The 12,438-nt window shown below is 49.0% G+C and overlaps 1 protein-coding gene across 5 annotated transcripts in view; it reads right to left on the reverse strand.

The window, feature by feature from the left end:
* Window positions 1-12,438, reverse strand: part of ADIPOR2 (adiponectin receptor 2) — a 44,256-nt gene that overhangs the window by 5,406 nt on the left and 26,412 nt on the right. For all 5 annotated transcript variants that reach the window (XM_064478862.1, XM_031444398.2, XM_031444393.2 and 2 more), the window contains 4 exons: window positions 6,807-6,926; window positions 3,221-3,392; window positions 779-965; window positions 421-608 (listed from right to left, as the gene is read on the reverse strand). In XM_064478862.1, the coding sequence (XP_064334932.1) occupies window positions 421-608; window positions 779-965; window positions 3,221-3,392; window positions 6,807-6,926 (667 nt within the window). The remainder of the gene's footprint in view (window positions 1-420; window positions 609-778; window positions 966-3,220; window positions 3,393-6,806; window positions 6,927-12,438) is intronic.

Below are 12,438 nucleotides of genomic sequence, written 5' to 3' on the forward strand. Positions count from 1 at the left end.
AGGACTCATCATTTTACAAAGATTCTGGAGCCGCAGCCACATGGACAGCATGTGGCCCTAACCTCAGTCAACATGAGCCCCCCAGCCCAGAGCCCCTCCGCCATAAGGCTGTGAGCTGACGAGGGGGCACTACGACCACATCAAAGCCCCCTGACAACAGGAATGATGATTTTTTTTTTAAACTGTTGAAACAGGAGGTAATTAAGTTTTACTTTTAATTTTTAATGGAGGTACCGGGAATTGAACCCAGGACCCTGTGCATGCTAAACACACACTCTAACCACTGAGCTATACCCTCCCCCAACCCCAACTTCATTTTTGCATCACGGGTGCCTGGCGTGATGCTTGGCAAACGGTGCACCTTTCATGAAGACTGGCCGGGGAGTGAGTGTCCAGCAGAACGCCCGGTCCTGCTCTTACCTGCTCTGACTCCCCGATACTGAGGGGTGGCGAACATGTCCCACTGGGAGACGATGATGGCTGCGATGCCCAGCACGCAGATGACGATCAGGTAGATGAAGCAAGGTTGCGGGTTACAGTAGAAAGAGTAATAAAGCCAAGGGACAAAACTGCCCATGATGAGGAGGGCAATGCCGGAGTAATCCAGTCTAGGGCAGAAAAAAGAAACCCCCCTTTACGTTAAAAGGACTGCCCACCCACCACAGGGCCCCTCCGGAGTCCCTGGCAGGCAGCACCAAGGACTGCCAGCCGCGCCGGGCGTTTGGCCCCGGCCCACGGGCTCAGCCACAGGCCGGTGAGCGACGTCACAGGTACTCACTTAGAGAAGAGCCGCGAGACCCCTTCTGAGTGGCAGTAGACTGTGTGGAACAGCCACGAAAAGGAGAGGCAGAGGATGGCGCCCAAGAAGAATAATCCGAAGACCACCTTCTCCTGCAGCGGGGCCACGAAGGAGATGTTTGGGCGGAACATGTAGAAGACCCCCAGGCACAGGAAGAGCACGCAACCTGGGGGCAGGGCGGGGAGGGAGAGGGGACGGCGTCACACACTGGTCATGCTTTCAGTCCTTCACAACCACAGCGACACCTGAACGAGGAAGCACTTCCAGGGAACTGAAGCTTATCCAAAGCGTTGGTCTACTTCAAACCTTGTCGGTACCACGTACTCCGCAGCCTCTCAGGCCGAGTGTACAGAGTAGCATGTATCTGAGAGCAGAACCCAGAAAGAAAACGGACAGCGCTGCTGCCTCCCAGCAGACTGAACAAGCCCACTTCTGCCTCTAGGCCCAGGGGAAACTCCATCTCTACAGCTTTTGGCATCTTGTGCTGTAGCCCAGGTTTCAAAGGCCCGCCCTGCATCTTCTTCGGCAGAGAGTGCTGGCTCTCTGCAGAAGAAGATGGCTCTCCCCCACCCACAGCTGTCCAGGAGCACCGTGCTTCTCGGGGCTTCGCCAGGTGGCCCGGCAGAGCCTAGAGTTAAGGACAGTGAAATGCCTATTTGGGCGACTTCAGAACCAGTTCTTGGGTGTTCTTCACAGTAAGAGTCATGTTCTTATTGCTCAGGGGAAGCCTGATTAACGTAAGACAGGCACAGAAATTAAGATGCTGAACACTGACTAAGTGACTCCATTTGGTCCATTTAGTAAAACACGTGCCCTTGAGCTAAAAGTCAGCAATAGAGCTCATCTCCGTCTGCAGCCTCCTCCCACTCCGTCAGCAGGCAGGGACTAGGAGCACAAGTGGAAATCAAACGTGTGATAAGAACCCTACGTCAAGTGGGGGGAGGCCAGACACGATGCGGTATATTCACAAGATTGTGCAACCATCACCACTACTTAACTCCAGAACACTTTCATCAGCCCAAAAAGAAGCCTTCCCCTGTTCAGTCATCTCCCACCGCCCCCCGATGACCACTAGTCTACCCTCTGCCTCTGTGGACTGCCCCACAGGGGTGCCCGTGTGCGCCGATCACACGATGCGTGGCCTCTGTGTCTGGCCCTCCCATTCCGGTTCGTGTTTCAAGGCTGACCCGTGCTGTAGCACGTTACCAGCAGCTCGCCCCTTTATGGTCATATAATATTCCACTGTGTGGATATATCACATTCTATGTATCCATCAGCTGGTAAGATATTCAGGTTGTTTCCACTTTTTAGCATTATTAGGAAAAAATTCATGTACACATTTTTGTGTGAAAATGTTTGCAGTTCTCCTGGGTACAGACATAGGATTAAACTGTTTAACTTTCTGAGCAACTGCCCAACTATTTCCTGTGGGGGCTGCACCGTTTCATAACCACCAGCACCGCGTGGGAGCGCTCATCCTCCCACACCCCGGCGGAATAGCCATTCTGGTGGGCGCTCGGTGGTCTCTCGCTGTCCTTCCTAAAACAGCCGTGATGGTGAGTGACTTTTCACGTGCTCACTGGCCATTTGTGTGTCTATTCCGATGCCTCCCTCACTTTTAAATCTGAATTGTCTTTTTAGTGTTTAGTTTTAAGAGTTCTTTACTTGTTAACCCTTACCAGATAAGTGATTTGCAAATATATTCTCCCCCATTCTGTCAGTTATCTTCTTATTTCCTTGTTAACGTCCTCTGACATTCGAAAGGTTTTAATTTTGATAGAGGTTAATTTAGTTTTCCTTTGGCTGCTCGTGCCTTGGGTGCAAATTCCAAGTGTCACCTACTCTAGGGTCACAGAGATCTACACCTGTGTTCTTTCCTAGTGAGTCTATAGTTTGAGCTCTTGTGTTTAGGTCTCTGGTCCACCTTGAGTTAATTTTTCTACGTGGTGCAAATTAGGGCCCAACTTCATTCTGCATGTGGTGACTCGGTTGTCCCCAACCCCATCTGTTGAAAAGACTCTCCTCTCTCCCACTGTGCTGTCTCTTCAATGAGCAGTCATGATCACTTTCTACTTTATGACAAACTTAATTGTGAAAATTCTGAGTAATGACTTTAGAAAACCAGCTTAGTTCTGTTAAGTAACTACCTTCCTCTCCATGCTCATTAAAATATGATAACTCCTTTTGTATAGTGCCTTTTCCTTGGCCTGTTTTAAAGACATGTCTGAAAATCCAGTAGAGAAACATACAACTTGGCTATAATTAAAATCACTGCATAAACCAGGATGACCACAGAGTAAACCAGAGAAACCACATCATTAGAATCTAGAAAACAAAACCGGCAGATCCAAAGTAAGTTCTGTCCTCACCCATCGCCGGGAGAGCAAGGGTGAGCCACGTCACACCACTGCCCTTACGTACCTAAGAGATGCGTCCAGATGTTGCCCGTCTCTGTGTGAATTCGGAAAATGCTCCTGAAGCAGGCCCGGAAGGAAGGCATGGGGGGCCGGTGTCCGTGCAGAAGGAAGTCGTTGTCCTTGAGCCAGTCTGGGAGCACGTCGTGAGGGATTACTCGCCATCGCCCTTCCCAGACCTGGGAGAGTATTATCAAACATGCATTCATCAGTGCTGCAACGCTGACAGCTGCCTCTTACCACATTGCTTCATAATGAGAAAAATGACTTATTTTTAGAAAGACAAATACATTCAAAAGGTATCATGTCCTATATTCTGAGTTTTTAAAAAACAGATTGAGGGAAAAAAATATTGGGGCGGGGTGGGGGGTATTCTTAGGAAAAGCAAAGAGTAAATAAACTTAGAGAAAACACCCAAAAGAGTGATTTCAAGCTTTGTTCCAGTCTGGCTGGAGGGAGGGTGGGAGCCGAAGTCCCACCCACACAGATGCCCACCCTCGCCCCCACGACAGACCGCAGCTCTCCTGCTCCACGTTCCCTGGGCAGGGAAGGGACACAGCGTCACTCGTGTGCCCTGCTCTCCTCCCCCTCGACCGGCCTCCTGCCACAGCCAATACAAATGCATAGAGAAGACAGCGCAGGAGTCAGAAAATCTTGGATCCCTGCCATTAACTAGTTGCATGAGCTGTAATTAAGTACAAATGTCAAGCCTCAGTTTCCTCATTTGGTAAGATGAGGACAAAAGCACTTCAATCGCTCCACCGGGCAGGTGTGAGGCTCAAAGCCCGTCAGGGAGTGAGCGGGCCCCAGCAGCCACCTGTCCGCTCCCCTGAGAGTTCACGGCCAACACTGGGGAGATTGCCCTTCAGCCCCCTCCCTGCCAGACTCTGAAGGACAGGGACTAGGGGTCCGCAAGCCCTCCCGAGAGCCTGCCAGCCTCCTGGCCCTGCTCCTGCCGATGTCTCTCTGCCCACAGGACACACTCCACAAGGGTCGCATAGGCCAAAACTTGCAACTTGCTTCTGGGAGTGAGAGCGGAGGGAGATCCAAGGAGCCGGGTGGGCCTGCAGGCTCCACCGGGGAAATGACCGTCCCTGCCCCGGCTGTGACAGACACCGCTGGGCCGCACCCGCCTCCGCTCCGCACTGCTGTCCTGCCCTGCTCCCCCTTGGCCTCCCTCATGGACATTTCAGAGAATGGACCCTCTGCAGGGCTTCAAAGTGAGGACTAGCAACTGAAGAACAGAAGTGACCCGTGACCCTCTTACAAGTCTCACTCACTCTCCTCCCCACCTCCCCTCTCACTTTCCAACCTGAAACCTCAGGCCTGTGCTAAGCCGGCCATTCCCTGCTTGTTCCTAACTCACAAGAAAACAGATTAATGCCAAAAGACTACTGTAGCTTTTCCATGTCTACAGCTAACAGATCTACCACTTACAACAGCAGCTGTTTAAGATCCTCCACAGGACTTTCTGGAGAGAAAAAGTCACACCAAGACACTGAATTTTTAAACCTACTTTGAACCTGAGTTACTGCTGAGATGAGCTCTACAAGATGCCACTACTGTTGCACTCTGGGAGAATTTTCTTTTCTAAGAGGGAAGGAAAGACAGAACTCAATCTTTACTCCCTCAAGCAATGCACAACATGCACACAGCTCTGCCGTGAGCCTGTGAAAAGCGCTACTGTGTTATCACAGCCAAAACAGTCAAAAAGAACGCTGTTCCTCACTAGTTACGTACGCATACAAGGCCGGAGCGGTCTTCCCCGTTATTCTGAACAAGCATTCCACCCCTCTAAAGACCGAGCGCGGAGCTGTGCTTTCAGAACTACTCTGCAAGCAGCGTCCTCTCCAGACACCGCCCCCACACGGTCAACCTGCAAGCCAGGCCTGGACAGGTCTTCTCCTTCCCGGGGGGAAGGACAGGGTCACAGCGCAGTCAAAGATGTGCCTGTTTGTAAGCCTGACAAGGACAATGCCTAAATCAAACACCTTAGCAATGGTCCACTGGGCTTGTGTTGGACCACAGAATTTAATTTAAAAACCCACTCCCTACAGCACACCCCCTCCCCCACACGCACGGCCTGACGGCTGGCGGAACAGCAGCAGCTGAAGGCTGGGGGAGGGGCCGAGGCCGCGCCTGGGCAAGCGACAGCGCCTAAGTGATTTACTCCCCCTAGTCCGCGAGAAAAGCTTTTCCAAAGGGGACGCACACCAGCAAAGTGGCGGGATACAACATTTACACTGTCCGTTTACTTGCTTCCCGTCCAAGGAGCAAGCTCCCGTGCTGTCAGGTGGAGCAGGCACCAGGGCGGGCCGGCCCAGGAGCCTCTTCCGCTCGCAAGCTGCCCAGGGAGGGTTATGGGAATCGTGATAATTTTTGTGACCCACTCATTTTTCTTCAGTAAATTACAGTCTGTAGCAAACAAATACCTTATTTATTCTCCCATTAGCTGTTACATTAGAGAGTTTTATTTGCTTTATTCTCTGTTTTAGTTTAGAAGGGAGAACAAAAAGACAGTCGGATCAGATACAGGACCCACTGGTCCATAAACATAAAAACCCCTAATGGTCAGTCACTAAATACTCAACTTTGGGAGATTTAACACCAAGCTTGCTTTTTGAAAAACAAACTGTATCTTTTGTATCCCTCTGCTAATTCTCCTGAGACAGTGATTACCAGAACGGGTCTACTGTTTTGCTTGGCTTTGTCTTCACCAATTTTCAAACACTGATTAAAACTTCCTGGGCCCCAAGTAGACCCATAAATGTTTAGATCCCTCCCCACCCACCCACCTCTTTGTCTTAGAAAGGATGCCTGTATTCAGATTGTAACACTCTCTTATGAGTTCTGGTCCCAAGTACAGTACTCTAAGGCACCTGGCCTCAGTTACTTCCAGCGCCATCATGAATGAAGGAAAACCTAAATTGACTTTTCAGGAACTAAGACCACATGCATAAAATGTCTTGGTGTCATAACACCCACAAAAAAGCTAAGTGTCACAAAAAATTTTTCTCCAAATGATTAAGAGTTCTTCAGAAATACTTAGTAAGTGAATCTGTACACACAGAGACTGACTGACGTTGACTTTAGATCATACCTGCCAGGGCTCCTGCAACTCAGATGAATCAAGTGACCTGTACCAGTGTCCTTGACCATACACAACCCCAGTTCCAGCTACCAGACCCCCGCAGAGGTCCTAACAAATCAGAGAATGCACCAGCTGCGGTGAGCACTAGACGTGCGTGGAGCCTGATGACCTGGGGACCCCCTACCTGAAGGCCCCTCGCTCTCATCGTCGAGCAGATTCAAGGGACCTGCAGATGGCACGTTAGGACCTCCAGGCATCAGACTCCCCCAGTTTTGTTTCACTGTGTCTTGTCTAAGTGGTCAACAAGGCCTGTCAGCACGTCATCATGGCTGCTGCAGGCACACAATGTCCTGTGCCTGCATCCTGTGCCTGCAACAGGGCTTCAGTCTCCGCTTCGCCACACGCTATCCCCTCCCCAGAGCATGCCAAGGGTGAAGGTATGCCCGGTCTCCTTAAAGGTTTCTGTCTGGGAAGGGCTGAATGCACAGGGCGGGCACCTTACCTTACAAACAAACTCCTCCATCCTCTCCATTGCGTGGTGGGCTTGCAGGAGGGGGGACATGCCCATGAACCCCTCGTCCTCCTGGGACGCCTCATCTCTGCACTCCTGCTCCTCCAGGCTCTGCAAGGCAATCACAGAAACCATCAGGGTCGGGACCAGGAGCCAACGGAGGCCAACAACACACTCTCCCTGAGGACTGTAATGAAATTCTCTGAAGGTCAAAACAAGAACTCAGACGAGTAACAACACAGGAAGTAACGTCAGTTTATCAGACAAGCATGAGCGCTGAAAATGAACGAGGGCTGCCTGATTCTTCTCGGACAGACAGATGGACTGTGACAACAGCTCACCTCTGTTTTCAGTTATATTCACAGGCCACACAATACTATTACACGTATAAAGGTGACAGGTTACTGGGAGGGGGAACTCTCCAAGAATCCAGCGTTTCTCAACCTTTGTTTCACGAAGGTTCCACCTTCCCTCCTTGCCCCCACCCCTCAAGCATGTTTCAGACTGCTTCCCCATCCCTGTGAACTTTCAATTAACAGATGCAGTGTTTGTCTGTGTGCACTGCGGCCCTTTGGAGGGCTACAAACCGCTGTAATAGTTAAGAGCGTTTCACTTCCTGCAACCAAGCCACTGTCACCAGAGAATGTGCCCCCACCCACAGCAAGCCCACCTCCTCCGACTCCCTTCAGACCTCAGTCTGGGCTGCTCATCTGACAAGCTGCTCACAGCTCCCGTCCCACTGACTGATGTTGTTTACTTCATGTTTACAGAACTTTACGTTTTAGTGTGTCATTTCCTAAACTAGATTCAGTGTGTGTCTCTCCTTCCCCATGGCTCCCAAGACAGCTCTGGGCCAATATTTTATATACTTATAAAGTGGCTGGGTTCATTAATGCTTTAAAAGATTAAACAAAAATTTAAAGGGATCGTGTCTTATTAAATATAAAACTAAAATAAAAATTCCATTAAAACATCAATTATATGAAAACAAAACAGCATGAAATTAGATTTTAAATTATTAAACATCAACATATATATGTATAAAATAGCTCAAATACTTATGCATGTTTAACATGTACTCGATTCTGAGAACACAGAGGAACAGAAACAAGGATTCAATCTTGATTCCCAGACAAATAAATCACGTCAGCAGTATCCATAAAACTACACGTAAGCACAGGGAACCACAGCTGAGTGTGTCCTGTACTATCCTAAGTGAACCTGACTGAGCTGCAGACAGTCTGAAACATCGACGTGGTTACTGACAGCCAGTTCGCATGGAGAGCGAGGCTACGTGCCCTTGGGTCAGTGGAGGACCGCTGACAGGGCCAGGGAGCCAGCCTCACTGGTGACCCTGCAGACCTAGGGAAGGAAAGCGAGGACAGGGTGCTCCCGGGGCAGGCACCCCCATCCCCACGTCTACAGGGAAGAGCAATGAATGGCAGGGCGGGGGCGGGCGGGGGGGGCAGCTGTGTCTCAGCAGTGCTAATCCATGCTTACAAAAAGGAAACGTACGTTCACGTACGTTCAGAACCTAAGAGGTGTGGTCTCATCTGAATGTCAAACAGAGAACAGGAAACAAGCTGGCTTGCCATAATGGACTGAGTGAGTGAAGCCAGATAAAACCTGATTACTGATAAAGGCTGTAATCTTTGACAAACTTACGTACCATCTCTCTGAGCATCAGTCTCCTCGTGTGTAAAATGATTTTCTCGATACTGAATCTACACTGCAGATCTGTTTTAAGGATCAAGGATCATGGACAGGAAACTCTCTCAGGGCCTAGGACTCAGAAGGCCCTCAGTAAGCGGCGCTCTTTATTATGACGATGCGCAAGGTACTGGGGACACTGGAGCAGGTGCCACAACCCAGTGGAGAGGACACACCCGTAAGCAAGGAGCCACCGCAATGAACTGGTCAACGGAATGGAAGGGTCTGATGACGCAAACAGAAAAGAGAAAAGTGAACTCCGGCACTGCTGGGAGGTTTAACAGAAAGGTGCCATCCGAAAACGTGTTTCGAATTCACCAGTCAGACATAACAGGGGAAGCTAAGAGCATGCATCCAAAAACACAGCGCTTAGCACAGCAGCGGCAAAAGTCAACGTGATGGGAGGCAAACCCAGGTCAGTACGGACACAATCCAAGTCCAAGTGCCGATGGACAGAGGAAGGACACAGGACGTGGCAGAGCCAGCAACAGGCTGTCACTCAGTCACAAGAGTGCAGTCGTGGATAAGCCCGAGAACACCGCGCTCAGTGAAACGGGCCACACACAGCAACTCCTTCCGTGAAACACGTGGAACAGCCGAAACCACGGGCACAGAAAGTGAACATGAGGTGGCCGTGCACTGGGCTGAGGAGGAGGGAATTAAGAGTCATTCCTCAACTCCTCTTGGGGCGATGAAAAATCCTGGAAATAACGGTAACGGTTGCACAACACTGTGAATATAACTAACGGCACCAGATTGTGCAGTTTGAAGAGGTTAGAATGGAAAATTTTACGTTATACTTTTTGCTACAATCCATTTTTAAGAAGGTCAAGAGGTCCACAGCAGCTTTATTCATAATATCAAAACCTAGAAAAAACTCAAGTATCTATCAGGAAAAAATTGGGTAAACAAGTGTGATATTTACATAATCGAATACTTTACTCCTCACTAAAAAAAAAAAAAGAACTACACAAAATCACACCAGCGAGTAGCAGAAACACGCCAAGTCAAAGGAACTGACTGTGAAGAGACTATGTCACACAGATCTGTTCCCGCCAAGGCCAGCAATGAGCACAGACCAGAGCCGAGCTCCGTGTGAGGGAGCTTCCAGGGGAGGTGGGTAGAGCGAGGGGCGCTGCCGGGAAGGGGCGGAAGGGAAGTTCCGAATGACAGAGACAATCCGAATCCTGACCTGCACGGTCGTCACACACACGTCCCTGTGCTACAGAGTTATGATTTGAGTTATTTTATTTTACTGTCTTTAAATTACCCCTCAATACAATGTTTGTTGAAATCATTCAATAAAATGTTTTTTAAAAAAAAAAAAAACAAGAGCGAGGAATGGAGGCAGCTTCGGATACTGAGGGGCTTCAGACTTTGTCCTGCAGGCAAAGCTGAGCGTTTATAGAGGACGCAAGGTGCAGCAAGCTGCGTGTTCCCAGATTTGCATTTGGAAACTATCTGGCAACAGAGGGACGGTCAGACTGAAGAAGGGAAGCAAGAAAGGAAAGAAAGAAATTAAGAAAATACTTTAAAAGTCTAAAGCAGTTTGGTGTCAACTAGGGGTAACTTTACCCCCACGCCCTCCCAGCGGACATCTGGCAATATTATCTGGGTTCATTCTGACTTGTGACAAGTGGTGGGAATGCTACTGGCATGTGGCAGGAAGGCACCAAGATGCTGTTAAAAATCCTACAAGGACAGCTCCTCACAACAAAGAACTATGGGCCGGAGTGTCACTAGTGGTTGAGAAGCTCGGATCTAAAGACATGAGGGGGTCTGTACACCTGAAACTGTACATGCCACAGCATATTTTACCTCTGAAAAAGAGAACCAGTGTGATAAAGATGAAAGGCCTTGAAGATCAGTCTAACATGAAAATAATTCATCAATCTGTTGGGCGTTTATCTGCTCTAGCCCAACTCAGTTCAACAGAGCACTTCAGTTTAACAAATACTTATAAAAGGGATTTTTTAAAGGTAAGTAAAATACAGTCTCTGTCTTGCATGAGCTTATCACCTTAACAGGGGGCTGAATGAGCCCCATAAATGACCATAACAGAAATAAGGTACATTCAGTTTTAAGACAGAGAGCATGGGGCCCAGGAAAGGCTGCATGAGGAGCAGAATCCTGTAAAGATGAAATAAAAGAGGAAAAAGGAAAAAAAAATTCCATTTTGAGGAAAAGACCAGCTCAGTTCAGCCAAAACTTAGGATGCACTGAAGAGCACCATCGCAAGACACAAATTACATACTTCAACACTAGCTGAAGTCAGTAGGCAAAGAGCCACAGAGATCCACATTCGCAGTACCACCCACAATTAGAAGTCAAAAGTCAAGGAATGCAGGCTACCCAGGGCTGGGCGGTCGGCCCGCACGGAAGTCAGTGAGGACTGGGCCTGCCCGCACTCACACACGAGGACGAAGGTCTGGGGCCCCTACGTCAGCGCGACTTCATCACACACTCAGGAAGCTCTTGCCCAGGAAGGTAAGGATACAAACCAGTAGATACCTTTATTATCAGCTTTAGGAACTTCTCAAAAATTCACTCAAGTTGAGACTGCTCCATCAGCTCCTCAGTATAATAACTTGCTGAATTAGGCAAACCTGCTCACTTATCAAACAAATATTTGCTCACCAAGAGTTGCTTCACCAGCCCTGAACTATCACAGCACAAACTGCCCAAGGCCAACGTGCTCTCTGCATTGGAAGGGCTGCCTTAGACCACCGAAAGCCAGACCCCAAACCCTGCAAACAGCCACCCACAGCCTCTCCTTTCTAAAACACCAGGACTCTGCAGGGTGGTGCTCACTCTTACTGCAGGAAGCAGTACACTTGGCTTAGTCCGATCAACAGGTTATTCTGATGGTCTTTTTGGAAAGCTGACAGGTTGAATCCAGCCTTAAGTTTAGAAATCTGAAATGTGAAGTAAGGGTATTAGAAAGCTGACTTCACTAACAACATAACGGGTTAGTGGAAATCAAGAGTTCCACAAAAGACGGCAGCCAAGGGAGTGAGCACCGCTGAGTGTGTCTCTGGGACTGCCCAAGAGTGAGTGCAGCGTCGGGTCTGCAGGATCGTTCATTTTGGCCAGCCTAGAAATACGTGCGCTCTCGGCCTGCGACGACTAGTCACCTCCATCAAAGCTTGATGGAAAAGAGCTTTAAAATCACCCAACTTTTTTTCTTATTCTTACAAAGCATCTCTGTCTGATCACAACTACATTTCCTAAGCAGACCTCCTCAAGAAAATGAAGTAATCGGCAGACAGGAGCCTATTTACGAGTTAGCTTTCTTAGGATAAACTAATATACGGCGGCTTTCTTGTAAGTTTGGTGAAAGCAGTTCAGTTCGAGAGAGTAACTCCTGGGCTGAATGAAGAAAAGTTGGCTCCTAATCCCCATTTATGAAGAATCTGGAGCAGAGGAAGAGGAGGACAACCATGAAGGCTGCTCTCTTTTTTTCAACTTAATACCTTGAAAATTCAGATATGAAACGAAGCCATAAAACTAAAGACTGGGGTAGCCTGGTTTGAAGCGGCTTTTTTGTGTTTTTGTCTGTGGAAACTTAACAAAACACAAACTAAAAACTTCAGCCAAGACAGCGAAAAGAGCCAAGGCTCAGAGTCAGAGGCCCAGTGGCTCTGGCCACTCCCAGCACCATACAACAGCACGCATTTCAAAAAGGATTTTGGATGGTGGACGGACACGACCAGGATTCTGAAGGTCTGGATCTTTGGCCCCGCTAGTCGGGGCTTCCTGGCTACCAGACCTCTGACTCCTCGCACCCTTCACCCATCACTCCAGCTGCACCGAACGTCCTGTGGCTCCCACACCAGTGCACACCAGTGAGACTCCGCACACGTCAGCTACTGTTACTACTGTTTCCTAAAAGAACCATGCTACTCTATTCTTC

Source organism: Camelus dromedarius, chromosome 25, assembly GCF_036321535.1.
Source record: "Camelus dromedarius isolate mCamDro1 chromosome 25, mCamDro1.pat, whole genome shotgun sequence".
NCBI classification, from domain to species: Eukaryota; Metazoa; Chordata; class Mammalia; order Artiodactyla; family Camelidae; genus Camelus; species Camelus dromedarius.